A 15,299-nucleotide genomic window follows, 5' to 3' on the forward strand; every position below is an offset into this window, starting at 1 on the left:
TATTTTCTCAGTTTACAGCTTAGATAACAAATTAATATACAGCAAACCCTTGTTAAATATTGTAGTATTAGTTATCATTATCCATTATCATTATCCATTTATGCACTTTTGATGATTCAGGAAGTAACGCTTAACACTAAAACAGTAGCAAAATGGCTTAACTATACGTATATGTAGATTATAAAATGTAATTTATTTATTTAGTCTGTTTGCACCTTTGGTAACAAAGTAACATACACAATTGTTATTAAAACCTTGTACCAAACTTAATCTTACCTAACAATATTAATGACGTAGAGATTGTGTTTTATTTTGGAATCTCCAACCGGAAATACGAGTACCAACGAAGAAGAACTGGCTTTGGGAGTAACTCGTACTTGTAAAACTAGTAAATTGCTCAATTACACTCTACGGTGTAAATACACCTGTAATATGGTATGTCATTTTTACCCTCGTTACATTTTTTTTGGTCTTAAACCTGTTGTCCACATGTTTTATCACGACGACAAGAAGTAACTAGAAGAGACCCGACCACGAGTGTAACGATGACGCTAGCTGCTGTATTTACGTAAATGGCGTAAGATGATATGCCTCTTGTTTTTCAACGTTTACTGCCATAAAAGCAACCATGCCAGTCCAGTTTGTGTATGGAAACCAGGACTTTATTAAAGGTGTGTATTACGATTTTGGTAACACATCTCGGATGATATCAGCATCAAGGTTTGATGCAGCCATCCAAGCCGGCTGGACAGACAGAATGGAAAGAGGGCTGTTCCGCTACAATCTCGGGGACTTGCAAACACGTGTCTTGCCTGGTCCTTGTGGTTTTGTGGCCCAGTTGAATATCAAGAGAGGGACGGAGAGAAGAAAGCCACAGGAGATACTCAGTATTAAGCAGGACTTCAACGCCGAACAGTTTAATTTCAATTTAATCAATCCAGATGAGATCATATTTGAGATGATGATGGACACGGAAGAAGGACATGAAAGTAATCATCAACCATGCAAGATAGTTGTGTTGGTCAATGTCAGTCCTTTGGAGTTTGGACATTGTCTTTTTGTTCCGGATCCATCACGCTGCTTTCCTCAGGTGCTCACAAAGTTTGCCATCCAAGTTGGTATACAGTCTGTGTTGCTGAGCTCGGACCCAGCCTTTCGTGTGGGCTTCAACAGTCTAGGAGCTTTTGCGTCTGTCAATCATTTACACCTTCATGGATATTACCTGAAACACAAGCTCAATATTGAATATATGCCAGTCAGACCACTTCTTCCCGAAAAGGGATTTTACACTTTGGTGGGATTTCCTGCAGGTTTTTTGTTCTACACTGAATCAGACAGTGTGGATGAAGTTGCAACAGACATCTGTCGTGTCACTGACTTCCTCGTGGAGGCCAATGTCGCTCACAACCTGTTCATGACCAGGGGGTGTTCACCCTGTGGTTGCACTCGGAGCGAAAGGGATGACAGCTTATCGAGGAATGGTGTGCGGATTGCTGTGTGGCCCAGACTAGCTTGCTTCGGTACCAAAGAGGAGTCTGCTTTGAATGTTGCTCTCTGTGAGCTTGCTGGACATCTACCATTTAAGAACAAGACGGACTATGAGCGATCTACTGAGTCATGTGTAATAGAAACCATTCAGCAATATCTTCTGCCAAATGAGGATATGCTTGAATTGGAAAAGCAGCTAACTCAGCATTTAAGTGCACTGTAGTGTTTGGACAAAGCCATGTTAAGTGATGGGCTTGTAATATAAATTAATGAGACAAATTTACACATTCCTACAGGTGATTATTACTAAATTCCTAAAATATGTGCAGTTGTTTTTCTGAATTGGGCAACAACTTTTAAGGAGATGTATTATGTGTTACCTCAACAATAACACTCTGGTCAAATAGATGACTCTGAAATTTGACAGAGTAGTGCCATACAAAAAGCAGAACAACACAAAAAAGCTCCCCGTTAATTATATAGAGCAGTTTTAAGCAAAATTCAGCATAGTCACTGAAGAGCTCATCATGTGCCAGAATGGCGTTACCAAGGTAGCGATGCTCAGGCAAAGGATGAGCATGTGTGCTTGTTCACTCATTATAATGACATTTCACATTGTTGAGTGCACAACCAGTGCAGTGATGTGTGCTTTCATCAGCTGACGTGTTTATTTGACCTCAGCATCAATGTGCTGCACTGACAAAAACGTTCTCAATTGGACACCAAAACATGCGAGTAAAAAATTAAGAATTGTAGTGTTTCGGCTGGTATCTGGTTCATATTTTGTATTCTTTTCTTTCATAACTGCATACAACCTATTCTTACAAACATTGTTTTCTGAATGAATGAAATCAGAATTCACATTATCAGATACCATATGTTTGTACATTGTACGTTTGGCTCATATACATTGACGTCCTTGCTCAATCCTTTCCATAAGTTAACTCCACACACTTGTATGCTCAAGGTTTTTAACGTTGTGCAAGCACATAGCTGTTTATATGATAGCTTTTATCTAATTGTTGATTGGGGGACGACTCTTCGCTCACACAAAGCTTTAGCGGACACGATGTGTTCACCTTGAGCCCTGCGCAGTGATGGTTGACTGAGCCAAACCTGTTAAGCACCTTTGTAATGCCTTGTGGGAAACGTTATTTACAGTGAATGCTTCTGAGGGTCTGACTCGTGCAGAAGTCATGAGAACCCCCCGCCCGCCCGTGCAACCTTCAGCAGCACACAGCGAGGAGAGGAGAGGTTTCCGAGTCTATTTCCTCATAGTGTGTCTCCTTTCCGTGTCGCTATACGTATGTTTCTATATTGTATGTTTGTTTTTGTGGAACCTATGATGCATTTTTAAAGATTCTTCATCATTCTGTATAGATTTTGCTAAACCTCCTGTTATGTCATTATTCAGCATCATTTGTACATCATATATATATATATATATATATATATATATATATATATATATATACCACAATTCATCCTCAATTTGTTATATATTTATATATATAACAAATTGAGGATGAATTGTGGTCAATTTGTGTTTTGTGTTCCATTCACATGTGTGTTTTCCATGCTCTACAGTGGAGGGAGTGACTGTGGGAGTGTCCTCTTCTTGTTTCCTTCACTTGAGCTGATGATGCTCGTGCCTTTCACCTGGTCAGGTACTTTTACAAAGGACATCAAGTATCACCGCAAAGCTAAACCTCTAAAATGGGCTGCGTTCAAAGCTTCAGAGAGTTTTGCGACCGCCCCAAAAATACAAATATTCGTTTAAGTCTTCCAGCAGTGTGTATAGTGTGGCAAACAGCCATGATCATCTTGTTTGGAGTTTTTATTCGCTACAATGAGGAGGCTGACCCGCACTGGATAGAGCACAGGAAAGTCCATAATGTATCGAGTGACATTGAGAATGACTTCTACTTCAGATATCCAAGTAAGTGGTGACTCTAGTCTGAAGTCAGTGTCAGGTTGGATTTTTTTGTGTCATTCTAGTTTATATTCTTGAAGTAGCAATGTACTGTCTGTGCATTTAGAACAATTTCAGGATGAGGTGGACTGGAACTATCTGTGTATGTATATTAGGGTGGTCCTCATTTTTCAACTTTTGGAATTGTCCTAACTTTCCCCCTCATACTTCACCCCTATGAGAACTCTATATTCAAAATTTACAATGTTTATTTGCTGATCTCATCAGCTGTTGAGAGCAATTTTCATAGCAACTTCTGTGTTGTGATTTGAAGTTGTGATTAGAAGAGACTGAAATAACTGAAACAAAGTTACCCTCCAAGAAGCCATTTTTACAGTATGTGTATTGTTATGTCACCACTAAACACTTAAACTGTTAACGAAAGTGCAACAGCAGTGATCAAAGTCGTCTTGGTATTCTGGCTAGAATTCCTGTTTGCCCCCAACATAGTGCCATAAAACAGTGCGGTCAACTGTCGGGGCGGGGGGAGGCAGGGAGGACTTTCAATATTAGCGCAGACCTGCCAACATGTATGAATTTGTTGTACTCGGCATGTAATTTGACTCTTGAATACGCTTGTATGCTTCACTGCTCTGCATTTTGTTGCATTTAGCTGGCTTCAGTTTCGAGGTGAGTCTGTACAGTACAGATAAATAAAGAGATATCAGTTTCGCAATAGTATTTCAAATCGGGGGGGCATGAAAACAATTTTGTGCCCCAGAAAATAGTTGAGAACCACTGCCATAAACAACTGGAAACGCTCCACTACAAATGGCAAGAGCTGACGAAAAATGCCAAGAGAACTTTCAAAACTCATGTAGAGGCCTTTGCAGACCTTTTTGAGATCACACATCAGCACTCATTCATCTCGAGAATCCAGAAGATCGCGACTTTTGATAATAAACTTACCGCAACAGAAACTAGAAAAAGACAAAGACAATATGAAGCACAGTGAAAGAAGACATTGATGGGTGAAAGGGTAGCATTGACTGCTACTGAATATAGTAGTGAGGAGGATATTAGTGATGTGTCTTCTATTTCCAACATTACAAAAGACCTTGAAAAGGCATTGTTTGCCCTGAACTGGCAGCTACAATAGACAGAATAAAGCCTTCTGGCCGAAGCCTCAGAAATGACGTTCAGGAAAACTTTGCTGTATGGTGACATTTGGGGCGTGAGGGTTGAATATTCCAAGCAAAAAAATGTAACCCCATATGAGGACAAGCCCAATGTAGATCACATGATAGTTTGTCACCTACATTGCTGACATCCACTGGTGTTTGTCACAATGACATCTGATGTTTCACAGTGAAAACATGTTGTACCAGCGGGATGGTGTTTGGTCATGTTTTGTAAATGACGCTGACTGGGTTATGCTGGTATCCACATAGTTTTGAGAAAATGCTCATATCGTCAACAACTCTACAGTAAATATACAAGCTTTACACACACATCCTACCTGTTTGTAGAAGCAGAATTTTCAATCGGGCTCCTTGATATTTGTTTTTTACTTTGCAGCTTTGCCACATTTACAGTACAGTACATACTGTATGTACTGTAGTTGATCAGCTTTGTAAACACGTCTTTCCAGAGGCTATGGTGGACATTGAAGTAATTGCTTCTAGAGCCACTGCAGGAACCATACATCATTTCTTCTCTTTCACAAAAATGTTGGTTTAGTTCTGAACTATATCACTTTAGGGGCATCAGTTTGAAGATTAATTGCATTTGGTTTGACTCCCATTAAATCTTTGTCTTTATTGTGATAATTACCCTAGATTTGGATGAGTGAAATGTGTCCAACTCTTAACCACTGGTGCACGTTTGACTATTAATAGCTATAGTAAGGCCGCACGGCGGTCTAGTGGTTAGCATGTTGGCCACACAGTCACAGCCTGGAGATCGGGAAGACGTGGATTTGATTCTCCCTCGTCTCCCGTCCGTCGTAACATGCATGTTAGGTCAATTGGCGACTCTAAAGTGTCCATAGGTATGAATGTGAGTGTGAATGGTTGTTTGTCTATATGTGCCCTGCTATTGGCTGGCGACCAGTCCAGGGTGTACCCCGCCTGTCGCCCGAAGTCAGCTGGGATAGGCTCCAGCATGCCCCCGCGACTCTAATGAGGAGAAGCGGCATAGAAAATGGATGGATGTAATAGCACAGATAGCACAGGCCCAAATACAGTACGTATAAGACTATTTTTTTCCCGAGAATAAAGCCTGAAAAAACTGGTTGTCCTTATTCAAGGTCTAGAGAGTTATCCCTACAAACCACAAGATGGCGCCATACAACTCTCTAGAGCTTTGCTTTCTGTCACACACACAGCTGTGACTTGCAGGGATTCAGCAATGACACTCAGTAGTGTTTTAAAAGTCATGTTTAGGGTGACCGTATTTTCATTTCCGAAATCCAGAACACTCACTCGCAAATGAGATGATGATATCATATGATTATTGGAACGATACTGGAAGTTTACTCAAAGACGCCTTTTAATTTCAATACATTTAAAGTATGGCTCCTCTGTATGGATAGAAAGTTGTGATAAATGAACATTTAAGTATACCTTCACTGAAGATGTGGTTCTTGACGTGACCGAAGACACGATGTAGCAGCGAGGCACCTCACGGACACCACCTTCCTGTTTTGCCATGAGTTATTTTTTTTCATTCAATAGTGTTGGAACCAAAGAAACTTGCAGGTGGTTGCAGTGTTTCGGTAAAGAAGGTGAGAAACACGTTTTGTGTTAACATTTTTGCGAGTCAACCGCTAAAGACATCATAGACATCACAGCAAAACCGCACATGTCCTGGGAAAACTGTGCAAGTCAGCAAATGCCAGAAGAGGAGTGATGATGCACATTTTAAGATAATGCTGAATAATAAAGCAGAGTAATCAAAAAACTGTTGAGAAAGTGAGAACAATTCTATTCTTTTTTTTTTTTTGCAATGTACCAATAATTGAAAACACCATTTTGATTTTGTCTTGAAAGAGAGGGGGATTGTTATATTCAGGTTAATACAGTTCTTTGCTCTTTCTAAGTAACCCACTCTAATTGAGCTTTTTCTACCATTCTCTCTGTCCCAACAACCACGTTCATCATCTCCGGTTAAGGTTTCCAGGATGTCCATGTGATGATCTTTGTAGGCTTTGGCTTTCTGATGACTTTTCTCAAGCGCTACAGCTTTGGTGCCGTGGGTTTCAACTTCCTCATCGCAGCGTTCGGCATCCAGTGGGCACTGCTCATGCAAGGCTGGTTCCACTCCCTGGACTGGACTGATGGAAAGATCAAAATAGGGGTCGAAAAGTATGTGTCAATCAGACTTCCTCCTTAAGCTATTTGCAAACACACAGTGTAATGGAAACTTTACTGTCTTACACTTACCAGTATTTGTTTGTGTTATCACAGTGAAACCTGTTTGATGGGATATGTTTGGAGAAACCATTCAACATTCCCATAGGGATAGACTAGCTAGCTCACTGGTTGAGAACGTAAACAAAAATGTCACACTTCCGAAAAATTACGAGACTATTGAAACCGAGCCTGTATGTGCTATTATGTAACCTCACTTTTTCAGTGGTATTACTGTAACTCTTAACTGTATTCTTTCAAATAGAATAGGATTTGCTCAGCCAGTGCATTTCAAATATACAATGGTGAACTTTGTCTTTTTTTCTTAAAGCTTAATTAATGCAGATTTCTGCGTCGCGGGCTGCTTGATCGCTTATGGAGCTGTGCTGGGTAAAGTCAGTCCAGTTCAGCTGATGGTTTTGACTCTGTTTGGCGTCACATTGTTTGCTGTCGATGAATATATCATCCTCAGTGTCATACATGTAAGTTGTACTCATATATAGTGTTGTATGGATATATCATGAGTACATTTTTCAAATACCAAAGTATTATGTGGATATGCATATTGCTCAGTAAATAGCACTTGTCGATAGGCTCGAGATGCAGGAGGCTCGATGGTGATCCACATATTTGGAGCTTATTACGGCCTTTCCATCTCGTGGATGCTCTATCGACCAAACCTGGACCAGAGCAGCCGTCTGCAGGGCTCGGTCTACCACTCGGATGTCTTTGCTATGATCGGTAGGCATGAAAGCTGCACACTGTTTTTGATTCTCTGGCGGTATTTTCTGACTTTTCTCTCTGCTGCTTTTATGGGTAGGCACACTTTTTCTGTGGATGTTCTGGCCCAGTTTCAACTCAGCCAAAACCGACCACGGGGATGGGCAGCACCGAGCCGCCATCAACACCTACCTGGCCTTGGCGTCAACAGTGCTCACTACTGTGGCCATCTCAAGCCTCTTCCAGAAGCATGGCAAACTAGACATGGTAACATCCCCTGAGGAAGAAAATCAGTGGGATTCATCATTTGTTGTAGTTAATCAAATTTAGTGGATAGTTTGTGCACCAAGTGTCTTCTTGTGCTTCGCAGGTTCACATTCAAAACTCCACTCTGGCAGGAGGTGTTGCAGTCGGAACGGCAGCAGAGTTCATGCTGATGCCTTACGGGTCTCTAATAGTTGGGTTCTGCTGCGGTGTCATCTCCACAATGGGTTATATCTTCCTCACGGTATTCTTCACTTTTAGCTCTGATCAAAAGTATTAGGACGCATGGCTAAATCATGGATTGTGGGATTATTTGTTGTTTTTGTCAATTTGGGGTTGCTCCTGGTGTCAGACGAGTCATTATGATCTTGTATGTACGGTCGTCCCTCGCCACTTTGCACTTCGAATTTTGCGGCTTCACTTTATCACAGTTCAGTGAGACTTGATCGCCCGAACAACAGGCTTTTCTTGCAGGTTTGACCTATCTCACTACAGGGACAATAATCTAATAATAAAAAATCCCTATTAAAAACATGGACTATTGTTGCGACCGTAACCCACTCCAAGCTAAAGTTCAACTCTGAACCCCTGATGTCACTTCCTGTCCACCTACCACTCTGCCCCCCATAGCGCCAGAATACATGTACAGTAACACAGATGTGCATGAGTCTTATTTTCTCTTATTATGTCTACTATATTGGGTAATACGAGTGTAAAGGTGAGTATAGGGGTATTATTTCATGTCTGGAGGGCTCTAATAATGTTAAAAACAACATATTTAGAAGGTCGTAAACAGGTTTTCTATGCTGTAACTATGAAAATATTCCATTTATAAAAAATTAACCATGATAAATGAGGGATTGCTGTATACATTTAATCATATAGGTGTAAACTGTGAATAGTGCATACAGAGATACATTTGTGTACATTTAACAAGTGCAATAACATCTGCACACATTTGTGTGTAAGAAATATGTCAAAACATGTAATAACACCAGCAGGCTTTGATACTATAGCACTTTAGCACTCTAGTACCTTTATGTCCATCCAAATTCATGGTTTTGTGAAGTAGACATGGTTTTATGCGTATGGTTTTGCTGTTCTCTTTTGTGTCAAATGGAACTCGATTGTTTGCTGTTATATTTGTTTATCTTTTGTTTTTTTGGAATCATTTGTATTTATTTTACTCCTAACTGTGTTCAGTATTTGGTAGTCCAGTCCTGATGGAATGCTTCTCTCACAGCCATTTATGGAGAAGCACCTGAAGATCCAGGACACGTGTGGAATCCACAACCTCCATGCCATGCCTGGTCTCATAGGCGGCATTGTGGGAGCCATTACTGCTGCTGCTGCATCCGAGTCCGTTTATGGTAAAGAAGGGTAAGTGAAGAGGATCACACAGGATCATGGGGTTTTACATTTAAGTAGTAAAGTGTGTTCCCTTGTGTTTTTTCATTGTAGACTGAGTAACACCTTTGACTTCGACGGTGATTTTAAAAACATGATACCCACAAGGCAGGGAGGTCACCAAGCTGCGGGCGTCTGTGTGGCCGTCTGCTTTGGTGTAGGTGGAGGCATCATGGTTGGTACGTGAACACTGACCACTCACCAGACATTCACCACGCGCAGTGCTTAAATAGTTTTTGTGCACATTTGGGATGTCTTTGCATTTGTTGCAGGTTTTATTTTAAGGTTACCCATCTGGGGGGATCCAGCTGACGACAACTGCTTTGACGATGAAGTCTACTGGGAGGTTAGCGGCTACACAAGTCTCACTTACACATGTCTTACTTTCCTCCATGATACAGTCACAAATTCTCACTACATCTTGTCCATTGTCACTGAAAATCCTCTTTTAGAATTATTTGTATTTTTCTGCAGCAGGAGTCGTGCAATAAGAGCAATTGTACCTGCAGCTGAGGTGTAATCAGATGGGAGTGGTAGCAGTTGTGGTTATGTATTATTGTCAAAACATTTTGCTGTGTCCTCATGGGATCTCTGCATCATTCAAGCTAATGTACTGTTCGTGACCTAAACTTACCCCGAATTCCATTATGGTCCATCTCTACTCATCTTCTGTTTTTTTTACTTTGCGAGCACAAATAGCATTTGATCATCATCTCCTTAAATGATATTGTTTAAATTGTTTACAGGTGCCAGATGATGAGGAAAGTATTCCACCAGTGCTGCAGTACAACAACCACATGCTGAACAAAGATGTGTAAGTGTTGACTTTGCGTGACAACAGGTTATGCTGTCCAGTTAGGTCCAGAAGTAGAAGAACTTGTTTTTTCCCTAACACTTCACATTAAGCTCCATTTGCTCCATTTGCCAATCCAATACCTGATATCAGCTCCAGACTTTTTATTTGCTTTATTTATCTTAAAGGGTGTGTTCAACACTTGTCATCTTTGCTTCAGTTAAACCAAAGTCTGTTTTCTTTGCTTGGTCAAGTGTGAACGCAATCAAGTGTGCAGCTTCTTTCCCAGCGGCTTCCCATTTTAATAGTTTTTTGTATTTTAACTTCCATTAAAAAAAAATCCCCTCCAATTCTCCCTGAACAGAGCAGCTTCTGGTCCATTTCATAACACTTTGGCAACATCAGTGTAACACATCCTGTAGACTACGGGTTTCACAGTCAAGGCCCGTGGGCCAAATGGTCTCACATAAGGGTTGTGGATGATGGGCAATTTTTTTTTTAAAAGTGCAGGTTTCCTTTAAGTGGCCACAGTACTATATATAGCATTATTACCATTGTTATTACCAATGTTGCTAAAGCTGCCAGATGTGGACTCAAAGTAACAATAGTTTAACTGCACACGACTGAAAACACCAATTTAAAACTATTACACTCTGTCTGTCCAAAATAACACCTTAAAGAGGCATAAGACAGTAAAAAAATGATCATTTTAACTAAAACAAAGCATGCTGGGAAACACGTCATCCGCCAATTCCATAGCTGAAACGCGGATTGTGGTGTTTTTGTGTTGGATAAATAATAACACTACAAAGCTGTCGGGGGAGGGTTGTCTTGTTCAGCCCGCGACCTGAAGTCGTCTTTGAGTTTTGGCCCACTGAGCAATTGAGTGTGACACCCCTGCTGTAGACTGTAAAGTTAGGCTTTCAAAATAAAAGACGCACAGCAGAAAAATAACACAGTTGCACCACAGAAGGCAGTTGGGTCTTTACACCAGCCCCCTTCTTAGGGAAGATCAGAATTTCCCTTATTTTCTGGAACATTTCCCTTATTTTATAATGCAAATGTAGACAGGTATGCTTTGGTGTACACCAAAAAAGCAGCAAACATGCAGAAGTGACAAACATGCAAGAGAAAATAGTGCTCTCTCTCTCTCTCTGCTCTGCTCTCTCCCTGTCAGTGTGTGACAACAGTGCTCTTAAAAAGGATATTTGTTGTGAAATTTTGTGCTGGTAAATTTAGCAGAATTAAAAAATTAACCAATGTATTGAACCCAACAGACGACATTTAGTCGTGGGCTATTTGAGTTACAGTACATTATGTAATAAGCCACAAAAGCTGCCCAATCATGTCCTTTCTGTATGTATGGTTTTACTGTGCAGCCATTGGTTTTAGGACAAAACTACCCTCTTTTTAAAATTTGCCGACCAGAATAACTACAAGTGTGAACGCAGCCTAAATCACACAGGAATGGGCTGCACATGGCCGATTAACCCTTTCATTTAGCTCCTGAAAATGTAGTTACGGGAATGTTGTTATGCTATATTTTTGTGAAACGTCTTAAAGCTACAATGTAACACTCCTCCCACATTCCAAAAACATGCATGTTAGGTTAATTGGCGACTCTAAATCGTCCATAGGTATGAATGTGAGCGTGAATGGTTGTTTGTCTATTTGTGCCCTGCCATTGGCTGGCGACCAGTCCAGGGTGTACCCCGCCTCTCGCCCGAAGTCAGCTGGGATAGGCTCCGGCATAGAAATTGGCTTAAAAAATGGATGGATGGATAGTATGTTGTGTCAAGGCAAAATGTGACCGTGTTATTGTTGTTTCATTTATTGTCCTCTTGGTGGCAGCACTGGTTCAATAAAACGCATGCATTTTAATATTAAAAATTCAAAAGGATCACATGATGAGGCTATAAATAGTTACTGCTTGATGTTTGTTTTTGTTTTTTTGCCCACACACAAATGCGGTAGGGGCTGCACAATGTCACGTTAACTTACATGTGCTTTGTGCTTAACATGCTGACAAGTCACCTCGGCCCCTGAAGATGACAAGTCATTTTTGCATGACCTAAAAATCAAGTATTTTTAAATATTTTGTTGTGAATGTTTGTTAAGTTGCTTGTTTATTCAGCGTCATTTTATGATTAAATGCTTTTGATTACAGAACAGAGTCAAATTTCACATTGGAGCAGAACTGACCCGGCATCTGGATCCCGGAGGGTTCCTTTCCTCTGCTGGTATCTTTTTTAATGTCATTCTAGATATTTTCAGTGCCCCACCTCAGAAAATATTTGTTGTCGAGCCAATGAGTTCCTCTTTGTACAACTCATGATACAAATATGTGTAATTGTCACCAAGTCGAACAGAATATTCACGATTCAAGCCAGAACTGCGGAGGCTAATGTAAATTATTTGCTCAGTCATGTTTGATTTCTTGTGATTTGGGGATCGTGTGTGTTTGTGTTGAAAAAGAAAAGGTAAAACGTTCATGCAAAAGCAAAATAGGCTACTCAAACTCTTGATGCATCCTTCTTTTTATCTCATGTCAATGTTGGACGCATGATAACAGGACTAAAAATGTTTTGTGTGCTGTTACGGGGATTTTTTTTTTTCCATTTGAATAAGAATCATTTATGAAAATATTTATGTGTGGCAAGATTGTATGTTAACAGTATGTAAATTGTAAATAAAATATTTGTAAGGTATAAAATGTTATAATACGCATGATGCGCTCATTGGCCACATCCTTAGATCAGATCAGATTTAATGAAGAGTGAGCGTTATTATCTCGATAGAGGTGTCCAGTGAGTGGAAATGGCATCGAACTAAACGCCCTTATTAAATTGATTGATTATATACAAAAATAAGCATATTTCCCTCATTGAAAAGCCCCCAGCAAGCTTTTTCGGCAGGGGTCAGACAGAGAATGGTCACACCCCCATTGATCCCAGGAGACATAGTAGTGGCCAAACACACACTGGTCTCGTCATTGTGCCCCCAGGTCAAAAGACCAGTGGTGAGTGGAAGTGATCGAGGTCAAGGTTCATGCTCCACCACGCATTAGTCTAATACATTGCATTGCCCCTAAATCTATTCTTCGGGGCCTGTTTACACTAGAATGATGTAGCCGAAAACATTTCTGGTGAGTCAACTTGGTGAGAAACACACGATGCCGGTCAACTACGTTGCTTGTTAGGGTCGTCTGCCGTTACTGAACAAAAGCAGCTAAAGCGGCGCGGGGAGTGGTACTGGAGGTGGAAGTAACTGATGTGTTATAACACTTTTATTGCGAATGTTGCTCTGAAATCGGTGGAGAAGGATTCAGAAACATGACTAACTGCCCGGTGGCAACAGGTGTGGCTCCTCACTCCGACAGGGGAAATAGAAAGACAGAAAAGGAAAACTACATATTTCACATTGCCTTTAATTCGGTGGTCAAATTGGCTTTGTGGCTCCAAGTGGGTTTTAATTTGGTGGAAATGGGCCCAAATGGCTCTTTTGATGCTGAAGGTTGCCGACCCCTGGCCTCGGAAGTCGATGAGGGCAATTCAAACTGCTATTGGAATGCAGCCTTGGTGTTGGGTGTGTGATCCAAGATGACAAGCAATGCTAGGACTATCCTGCATTCACTACCAAAGAGGAAAATACATGTTCGTCACGCGCAGTAATGTACAATAACCAAGACAGTGTACGAGAGCAAAGGCACATTTTTGGTGAAAACCGAATGATAGGAAAAATGTGGCATTCGAAAATGAAAGTTACGCATTTCAGCATTTAGACGGACACACTCGCTTTGAAACACGTTTTTGCACGTCCAAAATGTTTAAGTTTTGATATGTTTTTAGAAGTTTTTTCGAAGAGGTTTATGTTGTAGGTGTCCCTTTTGAGTGAGGCCAACAAGTCCTGGCGGGACAACCGTTTCCCACAGACGAGAAGCGGCAAAGCGTTTATCTCCACATCCAGTTGCCTGCTAAACAAAAGCAGGCTTGCGGCTTGATGCTCGCTCTTTTGTCTTCAGGGACATGTTTGAGTAAAGGGGGTAATGACGCCACAAGTACTTCAATTAAAAGCGACACAGCCCTGCTGGGAGGAACGGCTCCCACATTGCTCTGGATACCACCCACCACCTCAGCACACACACACACACACACACACACACTGATCCTTTCTTATTGGACAGCCACTTCCCAATCCAACTTGACTCATGTTTATTCCCCACCTGCTTAAAGGCCAAATGCAGAACTAAATCAGGGCAATGTTTACATGATATCAGTCCTCCTTGAAGGTGCAGGTGCGAACTGGGCTTGTCTGACACCCTTAACTGACAAATTTGCGCCTCATTTGGACCGAAATGTCCACAGATGTGACTTGAGCAGGGTTCGGGAGCTTTGGGCAGCTGAGAACTTAAGGTGAGAATGAGAACACTGAGGGGCCACTGAGGACTAGCTGGCTTTCATTGCTGGCTGCCTGTCATCCAGCCTCAGTCACGATGTGTGATTGACAGGTGGGGGGTATAAGGAGAGAGTGGAAAAGAGGGTGCAGAACAAGGACCCCATAATGGGAAGTACACAAACCATACTTCCAAACAGGGGGCCACAGAGCTCATTAATGATAAAGAACATGCAGGGGGAAAGTGTGTTTACGCTGCGTGCCAGAGATGGTGTCTGCAGGTTCACATTAGCTTGTAATCCTTTGCACATGGCTATGAAATGGACAGAAGTACAGGCTGAAATACAACGTGGGGGGTCGTGGGAGGGACCTGGTTGTGCTGTTTGGAATTTTACACTTTTACACACATGATTCACAGGGGAAACGCCTGTCTGTCCCAGAAAACTGATTTATTATCAATTATTTATCAATTGAACTTAGATCAGAAGAACAAGCAGCATGGTCCAAAAGAGTGACGTTATTCCTCTGGAAGAAGTCCTTTGTCAGGCGGGCATTGTGAACTGCAGCATTTTCCTGTTAAAAAACCCGGTCATGAACACACACACGAGGGCCTTCAGTCATGAGGAATGCCCCTGCAACATCTCCACATAGCCACCTGCCATTTGACGCCCCTGCACAACCTGAAGCTCCATTGTTCCATTGAAGGAAAAGCACCCCAGATCATGATTGCGCCCTCTCCACTGTGACGTGTGGATCCAACCTGAGATGTTTTCTCAGGTTGGATCTCCTTGTCATGCCAGTAACGTTGGGAGCCATCCAGGACAGTCAAGGCATTTTTTCACATCAAACTTTCTTCCACCTTGCAATGTCCCATGTTTGGTGCTCTCATGCAAATTCCAAATAGGCGATTTTG

At 41.4% G+C, this 15,299-nt stretch overlaps 2 protein-coding genes across 2 annotated transcripts; both read left to right on the forward strand.

Moving 5' to 3' along the window:
• The first annotated feature begins 343 nt into the window (after positions 1 to 343).
• On the forward strand, positions 344 to 2,908 carry gdpgp1 (GDP-D-glucose phosphorylase 1). The gene has a single exon (XM_054776726.1). It carries the CDS (start codon positions 629 to 631, stop codon positions 1,709 to 1,711), a length of 1,083 nt encoding a protein of 360 aa, XP_054632701.1. The 5' UTR covers positions 344 to 628; the 3' UTR covers positions 1,712 to 2,908.
• Positions 2,909 to 3,011: 103 nt separating this feature from the next.
• Positions 3,012 to 12,707, forward strand: rhcgb (Rh family, C glycoprotein b). Its single transcript, XM_054777326.1, has 11 exons — positions 3,012 to 3,427; positions 6,573 to 6,765; positions 7,142 to 7,292; positions 7,404 to 7,551; positions 7,631 to 7,797; positions 7,901 to 8,038; positions 9,038 to 9,174; positions 9,256 to 9,380; positions 9,474 to 9,547; positions 9,948 to 10,015; positions 12,162 to 12,707. Exons 1-11 carry the CDS (start codon positions 3,205 to 3,207, stop codon positions 12,193 to 12,195), a joined length of 1,458 nt encoding a protein of 485 aa, XP_054633301.1. The 5' UTR covers positions 3,012 to 3,204; the 3' UTR covers positions 12,196 to 12,707.
• The last annotated feature ends 2,592 nt before the right edge of the window (positions 12,708 to 15,299 follow it).

The sequence above is a fragment of the Dunckerocampus dactyliophorus genome, chromosome 5 (assembly GCF_027744805.1).
Source record: "Dunckerocampus dactyliophorus isolate RoL2022-P2 chromosome 5, RoL_Ddac_1.1, whole genome shotgun sequence".
NCBI lineage: Eukaryota > Metazoa > Chordata > Actinopteri > Syngnathiformes > Syngnathidae > Dunckerocampus > Dunckerocampus dactyliophorus.